This window comes from Nelumbo lutea, chromosome 1 (genome assembly GCF_056320005.1).
Source record: "Nelumbo lutea isolate HS-2025 chromosome 1, American lotus-T2T, whole genome shotgun sequence".
Taxonomy (NCBI): Eukaryota; Viridiplantae; Streptophyta; class Magnoliopsida; order Proteales; family Nelumbonaceae; genus Nelumbo; species Nelumbo lutea.
Genome location: NC_142684.1, coordinates 92,230,093 through 92,247,389, shown reverse-complemented (window position 1 = coordinate 92,247,389; position 17,297 = coordinate 92,230,093). Strand labels below are relative to the sequence as shown.

Here is a 17,297-nt window from a genome sequence, read left to right as displayed (position 1 = left end):
TTTCCCTTTTCCAGCCGTAGAAAGGAAACATCCAGTGCTCAAGAGCTTTCTAGAGGAGGGATTCCATTGGCAAATGGAGATGCACAATTGCCAAAGCCTCCTCCATGGGCATATCCTTTGTGGACTGCACCAGATGTGTATCCTAGTGGTGCTGACAGGATGTCAAGATCTACTTCTCAAGCTATTGACCAGGCAATGACACAATTATGGGAAGCCAAGATTAAATTTGTTAATGTGACCCTTTCTGTAGAGAAGCAATTGTCTGATTCAGGATCTGGCATCAGAAGTTCAAAGCCTACTTCAGTAGTAATGGAAACAAATAATAGTGAATGTGCAAAATATTCTTCTCAAGAATTAGAAGCACAGCATAATAACAATTTACAATGGGTAAAAGTTGTTTTGACAGTAGATCCTGGGGTAAGCATGGAAGACATAGAGGAACAAGAGTCACCACGTCGAAAGGATCACCGCCGTGTTCCGAGCACAATTGCTATAGAGGAAGTAAAGGTGGGCCTGTAAGTGGGTTGTTATGATATTAATATCAGATATATTGAATTGAATAAATTTTCTACAGATTGCCACAGTTTACATAGTTGCACAAGTATATGGAGCTATCTCCTTAGGAGATGATTGGTCTAAATCATGTTTCATAACAACTGGACGTCGACTCACTGAAGCTGATGGGTCTCAAGTTGAATGGTCAAACTGTTAGAACTGACCCCCTAACTCAGTGAAGAAGCTGTAAAGGGAAACGATTGTAAAGACCTAGATCTCATCTTTTAGGTATATTTTTTGTCAAAACAAGCTTAAATCAGTAAATAGATACAGTGTAATAGTGTTAAAGTCACATGGTTTTATGAATATTTTGGCAAAGTCAATATTTTGGGAAATTAGCCCTTTCAGTAACTGTTTCCCAACTAGGTTACAGTCTGTCTATCTGGTTGATATGAGTCTGACAAGACTGTCCACATGCTTTGACCAAAACAAGGCTCAATTGATCATGAGGTCTGAACATGTCTTTGTGGTTGTGTTTTTTATTTATTTGTCTCCTATGTACTGATTGCAAATGAAACTTCATAACATCTCTTGATCTTGTGAAAGATGTTTTACCTCTTTTGGTTTCTTGATACCTATGTAGACAAATCATTCCCAGTCAATATTCCCATTCAAGCAGGACTCGTAATATGCATTAATCTTGTTAAAATACTTGTTAAAAACTAGGACTGAAAGGAAAGAGAACCAAATGGAAAAAATGAATGAAAGAAACATTTAATACTTCTCTTTGATAGATAACAAGAGAGTTTAGTAATGTATATGTGGCAATATAAATAGGATAAGCTACTCCTGGAATACAAAATTATAAATGGCAAAGTACAGGATTAATGCCTCAAACAAATTTTCTTCTATTTTTACCCTCTGCAAATAGATCAACAGATTGCAAACCATGCTATCTTCCATAAAATTTCCCTCTTGCCCTAAGAGTAGAGAGGAGTAACCCCATATATATGTTTGATTATACAGATAAGATTATTAAAACAAAAAAGATTGTGGGAACAGCTGAACAGTTGATATCTCCTTGGAAGGGAGAAAGATAAAAAAAAAGTGCACCCAACCACATACAAAAAGAAACAACTCAAAACAGCCACCCAAACCAAAACATGTCCACCCTAGAAACAAAACAGTTTCAACCACATACAAAACAGTTCCAAAAAATACTAATATTGCTACTAAAAAGGAAAGCTAATGCTGCTCTTAGAGGGTCTAGATTAAGTATCAAATTACAACTTTTCGGCAAGTTTGGTCCTTCCAAGGCAAGGTACCAGCCGGCTGGTTGGTAAGGTCACCTGTTTGTTGTAGCGGCAACTTGGGATTGAATCCCGCCTGCACCTGGGTTTGGGGGATGGGCTACCCTCCATTGTGTAGCCCTTGGAGAAATAACTATAAAAAAAAGTATGATCCTTCCAAGGCTGCTGATGCAACGGAAGCAGAGACTAGGGTTCTCTTTGAAGGCCTTAGAATTGCCAAGTCGCAGACTCGCAGCAGCTTAGTTCCATTGCAGTGGAAGGGGACTCAAGGAATGTCATAAACTGGGCTTCTGGACAGACACTTGACCTGTGGAAGCTCCCCTACCTGTTAGAAATCAGGGAGCTCGCCTCTTGCTTGCAGTGCACTTTTAGATGGATTCCTATAGAGTTAAATTAAGTGGCTGATTGCCTTTCTAAATCTGGGTTGGGAATGGACATTTTGTATTGTGCACATACATTGCCAAATTATTAGTGGGCTTTGTCTTTTTGTTTTTGTTTGCTGAAAAGGCCTTGTACATCCCCTCATGTACATCCCTCCCTTCATTAATGAAATCAGTTATCTTTTCTCAAAATGTATCATATTACAAATTATGGTTTACTAATACTTTTTCTAGCCACTCTGCCTACATTGTATCTCTTCAGTCTGTGTTGTTTAACCTTTGATTCTGATGATTCCAAACATTAATCTGGTATAAAATTTCCAGATTTTCTTTCATGTAGGCTGCTGCCGCAAAGGGTGAGACACCTCCTGGACTTCCTTTAAAAGGGGTGCACCAAGCATCACCTGATGCACAACCCAAGGTAAGCATAGGCTGGGGAATTTATATTTTGTGATATACCAAATAAATGCCTGTGGAATTTCATATCCAAAGGAATATTTATTGCTTGATCCAAACAGGTAAGAAATGGTGGTGTACCTAAGGCAACTGATGCCTTATCTGGTGAACTTTGGGAGGTAAAGAAAGAGAGGATACGCAAAGCTTCAGTATATGGAATATCCCCAGGCTGGGACTTGCGTTCTGTAAGGCCTTTAGCACCTCACCTACCCCCTTGTGATTTTAAATATATTCTATTGCTTTTTTCCCCTTAATAAGTGGTTTTATAGCATGTTTTGAAGATTAATGAATTACGAGTTAATTTATGCAGCTGTTAGCACATCAGTTCGAAGTTCATGCAATGTGCAAATGCACAGAAACATACCATGAATCTTCAAAAATTCAGTTCAACAAATTGGAGGGAGGGAATTGATCAAAAAGGATGCAAACTCCCACTTTTATTTTATATAGATAGATAGATAGATACAGACATGCATATGCATTAGTGATGGGTGTGCAAATGCACACTAACATAAATGGCACCTTCATAAATGCCCATTGGTTCTCTACTGGGAAAGAATTCAAGGGTGTCTTTATGGATTCTATACTAAGGTGGTAGCAAGTGGTTGCTGGTTTTGCATTGACTAAGAAGACAAATTGAATATGTTTGTATGGCCCCTAACAGTGCGGTTATGAAGTTCAACTTTGATGGATGCTTCAGGTAACCCTGGCCTATCAAGGATTGGTAGGGTGTTTAGATATTAGTTTGGATCCATTATCTTTAAGCTTTTGGGGTCCAGGAGGGGATAACAACTCCTCAAGGGCTGAGCTTCTGGGACTTTGCCAATTTTAAAACCTAAAATTAGTGTTCTTATAGCTAGGCTGGTCTTGTAATTGAAGATGACTGGTGTATAGTGATTGATTGGGTGTCCTTGCCAGTAGATGGACCGTTGATTCTTAGACTCCTCTTAAGGGAGGCTAAAAGCTTAGCTGCTCACAAGGATCAAAATTTCGTCACGTATTGGCTGATGTCGTATCGGAGCCTTCCTGATACGCCCCTAAAGGGGGTGTTTCAGGTCGGCGAGTGGTTCAGGGGGTAGAAAAAATAGTACCGATACAGGCTGATATGCCCTACCGGCGAATCACCCTGTATCGATATTTTGAACCTTGGCTGCTCACTTGAATGGCTCATTCTGGGTGAGTTCACGCAATAGCTAATCCCTTAGCTGATTCACTTGCAAGAGAAGGGTTTTGCAGGCTTGATTTGCTGTGGGGTGCAGAGGCCCAAAGCTGCAAAAACCAAACCAATAGTGTTCGATTGTGTTTGCACTTTCTCTTCAGTCAGTTATATGTTGTTTGTACTATTGTAACTTTTGTAATTCCCTGCTGTCAGTTTTTAGCATCAGGAATGGTAAAGAGATTCTTGATCAGGATCTGATAGCTAAATGCTTAGCTGACCATTTTAAGAATTTGTTTGGCTCCTCACCCCTTCGAGACTTTCAGTAAGTGGTTTGGATTGGCTGAGACTAGACAGTGAGTTACCTGCTGAATTGAAAAAACCTTTGAGGATTCTGAAGTGAAAGAGACAGTGTTTGATATGGATGCTTCTAAAGCCTCGGATAGGGAGTTGGAGTGTTAGAGATCTGAAGGAAAAAAAGGAGATTAGTATTCAGAAGCTTAATCAGGCGTTACAGACCTGGTAGTTCTTTTACAGGGAACAAAATTGGAGTCATTCAAACAATCCTCCCAACCCACATACAGTTTCGTGTTTCCTCCCTTCTACTCTCTTCCTTTGTACCTGTTTTCCTCTCTCTCTCTCTAAGCCCATATTCATATGTCTGAAATCCAATCAATCAGTCAGTCTCCATCACCTGCACGGCAGACGAAGAATTTGACCCAAACGTGAAGATATCTATTATCTAATACTATTTTAAACTGTAAAAATAAGAAAGAATTTGAAGAACAAGGAGAAATGGAGAGTTTCGTTCAGGCAACAAAATGGAGAAGAAGAAGGTCCTTATGGAGGAAATAACAAGCAGAGGGAAGAAGCTATTGAAAATTAGGGAAGACCGACGAGCAACTACCATAATGGAATTAGAAGTAGTGGACTGGCTTGAAGGTTTCGTAGATGGTCTTCTATTTGCAGAAAGAATACAAGGGTGGGTAAATGAAACGACAAACAATGGGATGAGATTCACAGTAGAAAATAGAAGGAATAGAAATGGAGGATTTATTTTACTAACAGAGTTCTTTGGCAAAGGGAGAAAACAACTAGTATGCCTTTGGAGGGACAAGCTAAACAGGGGTGGAAGATGGTCGCAGGTGCACTTGATGATTTCAACCAGAAAAAATGGGAGTTCTCGAATACTGAAGAGCAAACTATGAGGAAAGAACAAAAATCTGGGGAGGTGAGTTAGAGCCAAACTGGGAAAGAAACCAGCAAAAGCAAACTAAAAAGATGACTCCTATAGCAGTACTTTCAACAGATACGAGTTCAAAAATAATATGGGATGGAAGGAATGGGGACTGGTTGAAGAGGAAAGTTGTGAAAGTGAAAATAGAGACGCTTCAGCCAAAAGAGACGCTTCAGCCAAAAGAGAAAATCACCCTCATCCCATTTGAAAAGAATAAGACAATACTTGACATGACCGAACTTCAGACTGTGAGCAGAATCCTTGAAACCAAACTTGGCCAGATTGCAATAGAAAATTGGTCGCCCTTCTGTAACGAACTGGATATCTTGCAGAAGACCATAGTTATCAAGATTCTGGTTTACCCTTCAACCTCTGGCAGGAGCAATATTCCATAAGATAGCAGTGGCCTGTGGTGGGGTCTTGGAAGGTTTTTCCATGCAAAACTTTCAAGCGTCAAAGATTAAAGTTGCAGGTGGAAGATTGGAAAAAATCCCAAGAAGCCTGAACATCTTTGCGGATGACTGTTGGAGAAAGGTGTTGTTGGTGCCGGAAGTCGAAGCAAGGTTGTGGAACAATTCGGAGGTAGAAGAAGATGATGACGTGGACTGTTGGAGACCATGTGTCGAGAACTGGGTGGACTGTCCGAAAGGTCAAGTTGACTAGGCATTTATGGAAACTGAAAAGTCGAGCAATAGATTAAAAGAGACTACTTGGCCATTTAAGGGAGAATTTTTGAAGAAATGCGAATGGGATCCATTGGCCCAAAAGGAATCCTATGATGAGGTGTTGCAATTGAAAAAAGGGCCACCTCGCACTCAATTTACAAAAACAAATGAAAAGTCGGACCTGGGTCTACATAACCTGATCCAAAAGTCTAATTTGGGCCAGGTCTTTCAAGTTGGGTCATGTGACCCTTTTAAAAGTCATGCGCAAAGCTCCCTTGTGCCGATGGGGGACGATGATTGTGGTCTATCGTCATCCCAAAGTGTGCCTATCTGCTCGAATTGTCCCCAAACAGGAACGACGATTAGAAAACCCTCCTCTCTTCCTCCGGCTGTGGGAAAGATGTCGGCGACTGGGTTGAAGCTGCATTGGAGGCCGAGGACTGAAGAAAACTCCACGACGCCTGAGAAGCCAAACCCTCGCTACATTAGTGTCTCGCAAGGAGGCTTTGAAGATGACTCAAATTGGGAGACGTTAAGAGATGTGGAAGAAGACGAGGGTGATCTGTTGTCAAGTATTGGCAGCATCAACTCGACAAAGACTTGCAAGCTTTTAGACTCTGAAGCTTTCGGAACTGAACTGCGCTTCTCTGAAGATGTTGGTACGGAGATTCTGGAGATACATGATTCAGGGGCTGGTAACCTTACTGCGGAAAGTGGAAGGCCTACAGGAGATTCTCAGAGAAAGAAGAAAATAGATACAAATCAAGAACAAAGATAGGGTGGCAGTTTTGTGGAGATGGGTTCCAAAGCAAACCGACTTTGGAACCACTTGAGGAATAACTCCCCCCAATTGCACAGGTGGACACTGTACCTGAACCTGGACCATTTGGGTTTGTCTTTGGAGGAATCGATGAAAACTAGATTCAAGATCAGGGAGTCTCTTCCCCCCTTCCTCTCAATCTAGTTCTTTCTTCGCCCCCACTTCTCTGTCAAAACTCATTTGATTTTTATCCATGTAATTTGGATTTTGCAGTTCCAACTATTGAAATGTCACTGGTGGCGGATAATGATCCATGTGCAATAGAAAAAGGAGGGGGTGGTGGCAAAGGCAATGAGGAGAAATTGTTTAATGTGATGGTTTTGGAAAAGGATGAGGGGGAAATGAAGTTATTGCAGGTACGCAAGAGAAGGAAAAGAATGATTGCCGTTTGGATGAGGGAGAAGAAGGCTGTAGAGAGATACCCAAAGTAAAAGGAAAGGAACAAAAAGAAGCCAAAAGGAAGTTTGCCAAAGGAAAGGTCTATCTTAGAAAGGGGGTAAAAGATGATAAAAGAAAAAGAAAGAGAAGAATGAAGGAGGTGGAAAGGCTAGCATGTGGTGTGTCCTATGAGAAGACTGTAAATAGGAAAAGAGAGAAGAAAAGAGGAAAATAGGATTTGGGATTGAATTAGGGTTGGGGAAAAAAGAGTGAAATGAAAGTGCTTTGCTGGAATGTAAGAGAGAAGAAAGGAGAATCATTAGGAATGTGATAAGAAAGGAGAGGCCGGTTATAGTCATGTTACAGGAGGCGACAAAGCTTTCGGACTTGGACAGAAGGTGGTAAGAAGTATCTGGAGTTGTAGGGGTCTAAGTTGGTCTTTTGCCCCGTTGTGGGGTGCCTCGAGTGGAATCCTTACAATGTGGAAGAATGAGGAAGTTGACTGTCAGGAGGAACTAATAGGTCAGTACTTAGTATCAATAAAAGCCAAGAGGATAAGTGACGGAAGGGAGTGGGTATTGCCTAATGTGTATGGGCCGAATTCATACAGAGAGAGGAACTCATTCTAGGGAGAGCTAGCTGTAGTCAGAGGCATATGGGAGGGTTCGTGGTGTTTGGATGGGGATTTCAATGTAATAAGATATACAAATGAGACAAACAACCTCAACCAACCCTTAACATCTAGCATGAAACACTTCAATTCCCTGATTGAGTCCCTAGAACTAAAAGAGCCTACCTTGTTACAAACCTCTTTCACCTGGTCAAATCTCCAAGAAAATCAAGTGTGCTCAAAACTGGATAAATTCCTGTTCTCTATTGATTGGGAAGAGCTATGGGGCACTTTGACACTAAAAGCCCTACCTAGACTCCTAGAGTGACTTCTGATCATTGCCATTTAAGCCTTTACCAAGAAAAATCTTATTGGTGGCCCCACACCTTTTAGATTTGAAAACATGTGGCTAGAAGTTCCAAACTTTTTGCAAAGGGTAAAAGAATGGTGGTCAGAAGATGGGATTAGGGTTAGAAATAAAGTGGTGAGATTCTCAAAGAAACTAAAAAGATTGAAGGAAAAGGTCAAGAGTGGAACAAAGAAGGATTTGGAAAACTTAAGGTCATAAAGGAAGATTTAGCCAGGAAAATAGAGGAAGTGGACCAAAAGGAGGCCATGGAAGAATGTGGGGTGGAGGATAGAATAGAAAGATGGAACTTAAAAGTGTAGTTGGAAGCGATTCTAAGAAAAGAAGAGATTTCTTGGAGGCAAAAATCTAGATGTAAATGGCTTCTGGAAGGGGATGGAAATACTAGTTTTTTCCACTCTCCAGCAAATAGGAGAAGACGGAAAAACCAAATTTCTAGTGTAGAGGTGGATGGAAGAGCGATAACTGCAAAAGACGAAATTGAAAGATGCTTTGTGGATCACTTTAAGTCAATCCGAGCATCCTCTGATGAAAACATGGTAGAACTGGGAGATTTACAGTGGGACAGAGTGCCAGAATCCGAAGTTAACCTCTTAGAAAGAGCCTTGACTATTGAGGAGATACATGAAGCAATATTCTCGATGTATAGATCTAAAGCATCGGGGTCGGATGGATTTTCAATGGCTTTCTATCAAGATTGTTGGGAAGTTTTGAAAGATGAATTAATGGATGTATTTGTGGAGTTCTATCAAGAAGGAAAATTATCGCTTGGAGCAAATGCAACTTTTGTTGCTTTAGTGCCAAAAAAGGAGGCCAAAACCCCTAAGGATTACAGACCGATAAGTCTTGTGGGTAGCTTGTATAAAATCATTGCTAAAGTCTTGGCTGGTAGGTTGAAAATTGTACTGCCCTGTATTATCTCTCAGAACCAAGGAGCTTTTGTAGAGGGGAGACAAATTGTGGATCAACTTTTGGTGGCAAATGAGTGTGTGGCAGCTAAGAGAAAACAAGGTGACAAAGGTTTGATTTGTAAATTGGACCTTGAAAAAGCTTATGATATGGTGGATTGGTCCTTCTTGTTGAATTTAATGGAAAAGATGGGGCTAGGTGAAAGATGGAGGATGTGGATTAAAGAATGTTTTAGCTCAGCACATTTTTCTATTCTGATGAATGGGGTAGCAAAAGATTTCTTCCAGGCTAAAAGAGGACTAAGACAGGGTGACCCCTTAACTCCATTCTTATTCACCTTTGTGGCTGAGGTTTTGAGTAGACAAATCACCAAAGTTGATCAAGAAAACCAGTTTAAAGGTTGGAGGATGGGTAGATTACAAGTGGTGGTCTCATTTGCAATTTGCTGATGACATAATTATTTTCTGTGAAAGCTGTGATGAAGCCAGTTTAAGGAATCTAAAAAGATTGGTGGATGAATTTCAGCAGGCCTCCAAATTGAAAGTCAATTGGGGAAAAAGCTGTGTAGCCGGAATCAACATTGAAGGGGGGGATATCCAAGCCATGGCAAATCTGCTAGGTTGTGAAGTGAAAAATTGGCCTCTAGAATACTTAGGAATGCCCTTGGGTGGGAATCCGAAAGCTGAAAGCTTTTGGAAACCAGTTGTAGAGAGGTTCATGAAGAAGTTGGCAATGTGGAAGAGAAATTATATTTCCTTGGGGAGAAGAATCACCTTGATAAAATCAACCCTTGCAAACCTTCCCACTTACTTCCTTTCCACCTTTAAGATCCCGGTGAAAATAGCTAGGAAATTGGAGAAGATTGAGGGACTTTTTATGGGAGCCAGGTGAAGAAAAGAACGATCGTTTAGTGAAATGGGAGCAAGTTTGTTACCCCAAGAACCAGGGTGGATTAGGTTTAGGGAACCTAATAAAGAGAAACAAGGCCCTCCTAGGGAAATGGCTATGGAGATTCCCTTGTGAGGAAGAAAGGTTGTGGCACAGGGTCGTTAAAAGCTTACATGGTGATGTAGATAATGGCTGGGATGCAAAATTAGCCCCCAATGCAGCTCCATCCTCTCCTTGGAAGGCAATCTTTGAGGTATATCCAACTTTTCTTCAATTTATTAGGTTTGATGTTGGTTGTGGCAACAAATTTTTATTCTGGGAAGACTTTTGGGTTGGGGATGTGCCTCTTATGTTCAATTTCCCAAACCTCTACTCTTTATCAAACTATAAAAACAAACTTGTTGCTAGGTTTGGTGTGCTTTCAGAATCAGGGATCTCTTGGTATTTTGGCTTTAGAAGAGGATTGAGTGAAAATGAGTGAGTCTCTAGTGCTGTTCATTTCAACACTTGAGAGGGCCTACTTGGACCAATCTATAGCTGATTGTAGAGTGTGGTCCCCAACTTATTTTCCTATGCATCCTTCTTTGGTTTGCTCAGTCATATTAACCCTATGGGGGTGAACTTCCCAGTGGGTTAGAGTTTCTGTTGGGAAGTGTTCCTAGGGAAGGTAAACACTTGTGATGTGCTACAGAAAAGGAGGCCAAACAATTGCCTCTCTCCTCATGTGCGTGTTCTTTGTTTGGGATGTGCTGAAACTCTAACCCACTTACTATTATCTTGCTCTTTTGCTTCTGGTATTTGGAATGTTGTTTGTTCTCTCTTTGGATGTAGATGGGCTCCCCCACAGGATGTGATAAGTCTATTTAGCCCCTCTTTCCTGTGTCAACGGAAGAAAAGGGGAAAATGTATATGGAAGTCAGGGAGAGCAGCTACAATATGAACTATTTGGGAGGAAAGAAACCTAAGAATCTTTTCAGGAAAAAGCAAAACAACGGAGGAAGTTATTGAAGCCATAAAAATCAGAACTGCACATTGAGTGAAGACCATGGAGATATTTATAAACTACTCCACGAATGAGATATTAAGGAATTGGGCTGAAATAGCACAAACAGATATACCCAAAGTTCTTGTAAGCATGGAATGGAATCCACCAGCACGGAACGAACTAAAACTGAATTTTGATGGGAGTTCTCTTGGCAACCCTGAAAGGGCAGGCATTGGGGATGTGTTTAGAAATTATCTAGGTGTGGTGGTGGCACTCTACTCTAGACCAATATGTTATGGTGACTCAATACAGGCTGAATCTCTAGCCCTACTTCTAGGTCTAAAGATGGCTGAGCAGATAGGAACAACAGACAGAAATTGAAGGAGACTCTATTGGTCATCTCTTGGGCCAAAAACATCACATCAGCACCTTGGAAGCTCAAGTTTATTTTAAGAGAAATTGACACACTTGCAAGGAAGTTCAACTCTCAGTTTGGTTGGGTTAAAAGGGATGCAAATGGGATGGCGAATACCCTAGCAAAACAAGGGGCAAATAGATCTTCTTTGTATTGGGCAGAATTGTAACTGATTGCTGGAGATTGCAATTTCCTATGCAATTTTTATTTATTGTATCTTAATCTCTCTGTTATTAATGAAAGAATTTTACTGATAAAAAAAAATGCAGTCATTCAACATGGACTTGGAGGAAGAAATTTTGGGTGAGGGCAGCGGGAAGTGGTTGGAATTGGTTGCTATGGGTCTTTTAGGGGGTGTTGTCCATAGCTATCGAGGTGCTGGTGGCTTTAGTTAGAAATTATGTCTTGGACTGGTTTCTGGTTCTCCCTGAGTTTGAACAAATTAGCAGATCATATTGGGGGGAAATCTTTTGGAATGTGCTTGAATTTCAGATTTGTAATGACCATTTTTACTTTTGTTGGTCGTTAGTTGCTTTGTATTGATGTGGTGCCATCTTATCACCCCTTTCTTTGACCTTTTTTCTTTTTAATAAATGTCTTTTTATTATTACTCTTGAAAAAGCTTCAAGGCTAGATGGATTTACAATGGTTTTTTTTTTTTTTCAAAATTGTTGGGAGATTTTCAAGGGAGACTTATTAGGGGTGTTTAGGGACTTCCATGAAAAGGGTATATCATCAATAGAGCAAGACTGCCCTGCAGAATGCAACTAGTGAACGGATAAGTGTGGCCTCACAAAGCTAAGTGAGTTTCGACAAATGAGTCTTGCAAGACTATGAATTGATTTCATGAGGTAGAAGATCTCGTGGACACGACACGAGAATGACCTCACTAGACTGAGCGAAACTTGACTTAGTGACTTGTGAGGTCCGACCTTGTGAGTCGAGAGTTTTAGAAACATGATACGACATCACTACAGAGCGAGGCTCGGCAAGTCCAAACCATTATTTGCTTGATCTTGCAATACCAAATCGCGACTCAAACACACAGGAGCCCACCTTAGGTTGTTAGATGTGTGATTGTCGTCTCAGGGAAACCATGATTTGCTGTACTTGATAACCGTATTGACAAATGTTGCCCCCTGAGCAGCCCTCGAGGATGTGCCATAATGGCCTCATGGACCCCTTTGGACACATGCTCTCTAGGGAAAGGCGGGATCTGCCCCTGCATGTCGGTTAAGGTTAGGAATATTCTAGAATGTTCACTCTCATGTATGCAACCCGCCTCCCCATTTCTATAAATAGGGGAACCAACCTTTGACTAAGGACTTTTCATCCTTTCCCAATCTTTCCTTAGTTACTCAACATTTTGGCTTTCTGATCCTCTTCACCCCCAGACATTGCAATTTTCAGCCCTTTCACCAACATACTTTTCCAAACCCTAGTGGCATTCTTCAATCCGTTTTCAAGGTTCACAGACCATTCTCATCTGATAGGCCTACATCTAGTTTTTGGAATTTGGTCATTGATAGATTTAACTAAGAGGTTAATAACTTGTAAGAAGAATCACATATCTCTTGGTGGCTGTTTAACACTCATAAAGTCCACTTTCAAGTTTCAACAATCTCACTGGTCAAAAAAAAAGTTTCAACAATATCCCAATTTACTATCCTAGTCTCAATAGCGAAAAAAAAATTGAATTGAGAAAGATAATGAGAGATTTTCATTGGGAACTAGGAGAACGAAAAAAAGAACCATTTGATTAATTGGGAAACAATGTGCAAGTGTAAGGAGGAAGGTTAGGGATTGGACAAGTTACTCCAAGAAACACTGCACTTCTGGGTAAATGGTTGTGGGGGTTCCCCTATGATTTAAACAAGCCTTGGCACCATGTTATCAAAAGTATTCATGGACTACACTCAATGGACGAACATTGAGCTTCATGCTAGGGCTTCCTTGTTTTCACCTTGGAAAGCTATTTCAACCATCTCTTCTTGTTTCTTGTTGTTTATTAGGTTTGAGTACATTAAGGGTGTAAAACTATCTTTTGGAAGGACCTTTGGTGAGGGGATCACCCTTTCTTGGCCCTTTTCCTTCACTTTATAACCCGACCTCCAATAAAGATTGCTTGGTTTCCCATTGTGTCTTAGTCTCTAACAATGGGATGCATTGGGATTTGGGCTTGAGAAGGGAGGATTTAAGGGATTTTGAAATGTCAAATGTCACTTCCATGCTTACCATTCTAGAAGAAATCCACATTGACCCCAACTAACCTTGTAAGAGGATTTGGACTTTAACAACCTCTAGGTCCTTTTATTGTAACTTTTTCTTCCATGAGTTTTGAGGGACCCCCTCTCCTCTCTGACTTGTCCTATAAATGCTATTTGGAAAGGTCCAACAGTCCAACTCCACCCAAAATCAGAGCCTTTTGTTGGGAGGTTTACCATGACAAAATCAACACAATGGAGATTTTACAACAGAAAGAAATGCTTTGGTGGGTTCTCTCACCTCATGTTTGTCCTCTATGTAAAGCACATGGTGAAAGCTCTTATCACCTATTAATCTCCTGTAGTTTTGTGTTTGCTATCTGGAATTTGTCTCTCCTTATTTGGAAACAGATGGGACCCACCTTTGGATTTGAAAAGTTTATTCCTAACCTTGTTTTTCTCCTTGCCAAAGAAAAGGGGAAAGGTATTGTGGGGATGTACAAGGGCATAATTTTGTGGTGTGTGTGGGAAGAAAGGAACAATCACATCTTCAGAGAGAAGCATGGTTCAAAGTATCGACACACCTATGTATCAGCAGAGGTGTATTGGTACTTTCTCTTGACAGTGTGGTCGGCCAGAAATAAGAGGAAGAGAAGAGAAGAGAAGAAGAAGAGAGAAGGGAGAAGAGAAGGAGAAGGGAGAAGAGAAGAGAAGGGATTGGCAATGTAACAGGGCTGGCGGCGCCAGTTTTTATTATAATATATATAGGGCGACAGAAATAACAAGGGAAAAGACCCTTGTGCCTCTACTATAAGTGAGTACAATAACAGACATAACAGAAGTAAAAAAAATAGAAATAAAAAACGCTTTAACTAGCTAAACAGACCCTAACACCAACAACTAAATTATTTCAACACTCCCCCTCAAGTTGGAGCATAGATGTCAATCATGCCCAACTTGTCACACAAATCTTTGTGCCGCACATGATGAAGACCTTTGGTGAAGATATCTGCAAGTTGTTCTTCTGAGCTGACATATGGAGTACACACTTCACCATTTACAAGTTTCTCTCTAATAAAATGCTTGTCCACTTCAATGTGTTTCGTCCTATCATGCAGGACTGGATTAGCAGCAATATTGATGGCAACTTTATTGTCACAGTAGAGTGACATAGGATTTCTCACTGCAAAACCCAGTTCACCTAACAGATTTCTTATCCACATGATTTCAGCAACCCCATGAGACATCGCTCTATATTCTGCTTCAGCACTAGATCTAGCCACCACACTTTTTTTTTTTTTACTTCTCCATTTGACCAGGTTTCCTCCTACAAAGGCACAATACCCACTGGTAGACTTTCGGTCATTGATTGCTCCTGCCCAATATGCATCAGCATATACTTCCACCTTTAAGTGACCATGTTTCTGGAACAACAAACCAGCTCTGAGAAACTTCTTGAGGTATCTTAGGATCCTCTTTGCAGCTTCAAAGTGATTTGACTAAGGACACCCACTACATAAGCAAAATATCAGGCCTAGTCATAGACAAATACAAAAGTCTCCCTACGAGTCTCTGGAACTTATTCACATATTTCAAAAGCTCTCCCTGACTGTCTCCCAAATGATGATTAGATTCAATTGGTGAGTCAATTGGTTTTACCCCCAACTTGCCTGTATCTTCTAGTAGATCTAGTACATATTTCCATTGGGAAATAAAGATGCCCTTGTGAGAGCGGGCAACTTCAATTCCAAGGAAATAACGTAAGGGGCCTAGATCTTTCACCTCAAATGGAGTGGCTAAGAATTTTTTTAGTCTCCGTATTTCAGCCTCCCAATCTCCTGTGATCACTATGTCATCCACATACACAATAAGAGCTGCAATTTTCCCTTCACCTCTTTTCACAAATAGAGTGTGATTTGACTGGCATTGTTTGAACCCCATCTGTTGAACTGTTAAATGGAACTTACTAAACCAAGCCCGAGGTGATTGTTTCAACCCATATAAAGATTTTTTTAACCTACACACCTTTTGTTCATTGCCTTTGGCATAGAATCCTGGAGGTTGGGTCATGTACACTTCCTCTTCCAAGTCGCCATTCAAGAAAGCATTTTTGATGTCCAATTGGTGAAGTTCCTAGTCAAGATTTGCTGCCAATGAAAGAAGGATCCTGATAGAGTTCGTCTTGGCTACTGGAGCAAAAGTCTCTGCATAGTCCACTCCATATACCTGTGTAAAGCCTCTTGTTACCAGTCTAGCCTTGTACTTTTCAACAGTTCCATCAGCCTTGTGTTCCACTGTGAACACCCACCGGTTCCTTCCCTTCAGGAAGGTCCACTAACTCCCAAGTGCCATTTTTGTGTAAAGCATCAATTTCTTCCTGCATTGCATCTGATCATTCAGGTTTAGACAAAGCTTTTGCCACATTCTTAGGAACGGGGACACTGTCCACAGAAGAGAGGATTGCACGGAATGAAGGTGAAACATGATCATAGGACACAAAATTAGAGATAGGATGATTAATGGTACAAGACCTAACACCCTTTCTCTTAGCAATAGGAATATCAAGATCATTGATGACAGGTGAATCAACATTTAAAGGAACTGACATATCAATAGGAGCAAGTGTACCTGGCTGATGAGACAGATCTGCCTCTAGTGAATCCAATGATGTTGGTTGCATAGTGTCAGGTTCCACGACTCTTGAACTCTACTGGCTTTTATGGCAACGATGAAAAACCCGAAATAGAGGAGGATCGGGTAAAGGAGGTAGTTGAGTTTGAGTTGCCTGTTTCTCCTCAACCCTACTCTCCCCCTGAGGAGAAACCGAGAAAAAAGGTTGAGTCTCAAGGAATGATACATCAATGGAGACATAGTACTTGCGAGAGGTAGGATCATAGCAGTGGTACCCCTTTTGAGATAAATGGTAACTAAGAAAAACACAGGGAATAGCCCAAGGATCAAGCTTACCTCGAGTAGGGGACAGGTTATGGACAAAGCAACGACACCCAAAAACACGCATCGGAATGGTGGACAACGGAGCTATCGAAAACAAAAGCTGATGTGGGGCCTTATACTCTAGTAACCGAGAGGGCATGTGGTTGATGATGTATGTAGCACATAAGACTGCATCCATCCAAAAACGCTTTGGCACATTCATATCATTTAATAAGCCACGAGCTACTTCGAGAAGGTGACGGTTCTTTCGTTCAGCAACACCATTTTGTTGGGGTGTCCTAGCACAAGAGCTTCGCTAAAGTGACCCACTTGAAGCAAAAAACTCCGTGAGATCACTATGGAAGTATTCCTTCGCATTGTCCGGCTGGAAGATATGGATTTCCGTTTGGAGCTGAGTGAACACCATGTGTTGAAAGTCTTTCACAATTTTTGGCACTTCATCTCGAGATCGCATAGGATAAACCCAGGTGTATCTAGAATAATCATCAATCAAGGTAATGAAGTGCTTATATCCAACCTCAGTGGGTAGAGTAACAGGGCCCCAAACATCAAAATAAACAATATGAAATGGAAATTCAGATCTTTTATTTCGCAAAGGTAAAGAACTTCTACAATGTTTACTCAATTGACATGTCTGACACTGTAATCGACTCACTGACAAGGACTCAAACAACTTTGGAAACATAACTTTTAATGACTCAAAAGAAAGATGACCTAGACGACTATGCCTTAAATAGGCTTGACTCTTACTTGACAAACTCATGGACTCTGTAGCTACAAGTCCAGCTTTATTCTCCAACACATAGAGACCATCCACCATGCTTCCTCTAGCAATCGTCTTCCCCGAGGCCAAATCTTGAAACACACATGAAGACAGAAAAAAAGTGACTGAACAGTTCAAGGAGTGAGTTATACTACTAATGGACAACAAATTAATAGGTAATTTCGGAACATGCAATACATTAGGAAGGGTAAGGCCAAGTGGGAGAGGTATGGTACATCGACCAACTATGGTAGAAAAAGAACCATCAGCTAGTCTCACCTTATCTCTCCCAGAGAGAAGGTTA

At 40.9% G+C, this 17,297-nt stretch overlaps 1 protein-coding gene across 18 annotated transcripts in view; it reads left to right on the top strand.

The window, feature by feature from the left end:
- The window catches only part of LOC148876130 (phosphatidylinositol 4-kinase beta 1-like), a 58,281-nt gene that overhangs the window by 23,703 nt on the left and 17,281 nt on the right, over positions 1–17,297 (top strand). For all 18 annotated transcript variants that reach the window (XR_016105567.1, XR_016105564.1, XR_016105565.1 and 15 more), the window contains 3 exons: positions 15–507; positions 2,526–2,606; positions 2,704–2,826. Coding sequence is in view for 4 of the 18 variants with exons in the window: in XM_088966199.1 (XP_088822325.1) it covers positions 15–507; positions 2,526–2,606; positions 2,704–2,826 (697 nt within the window). In the remaining 14 variants the exon portion in view is untranslated. The remainder of the gene's footprint in view (positions 1–14; positions 508–2,525; positions 2,607–2,703; positions 2,827–17,297) is intronic.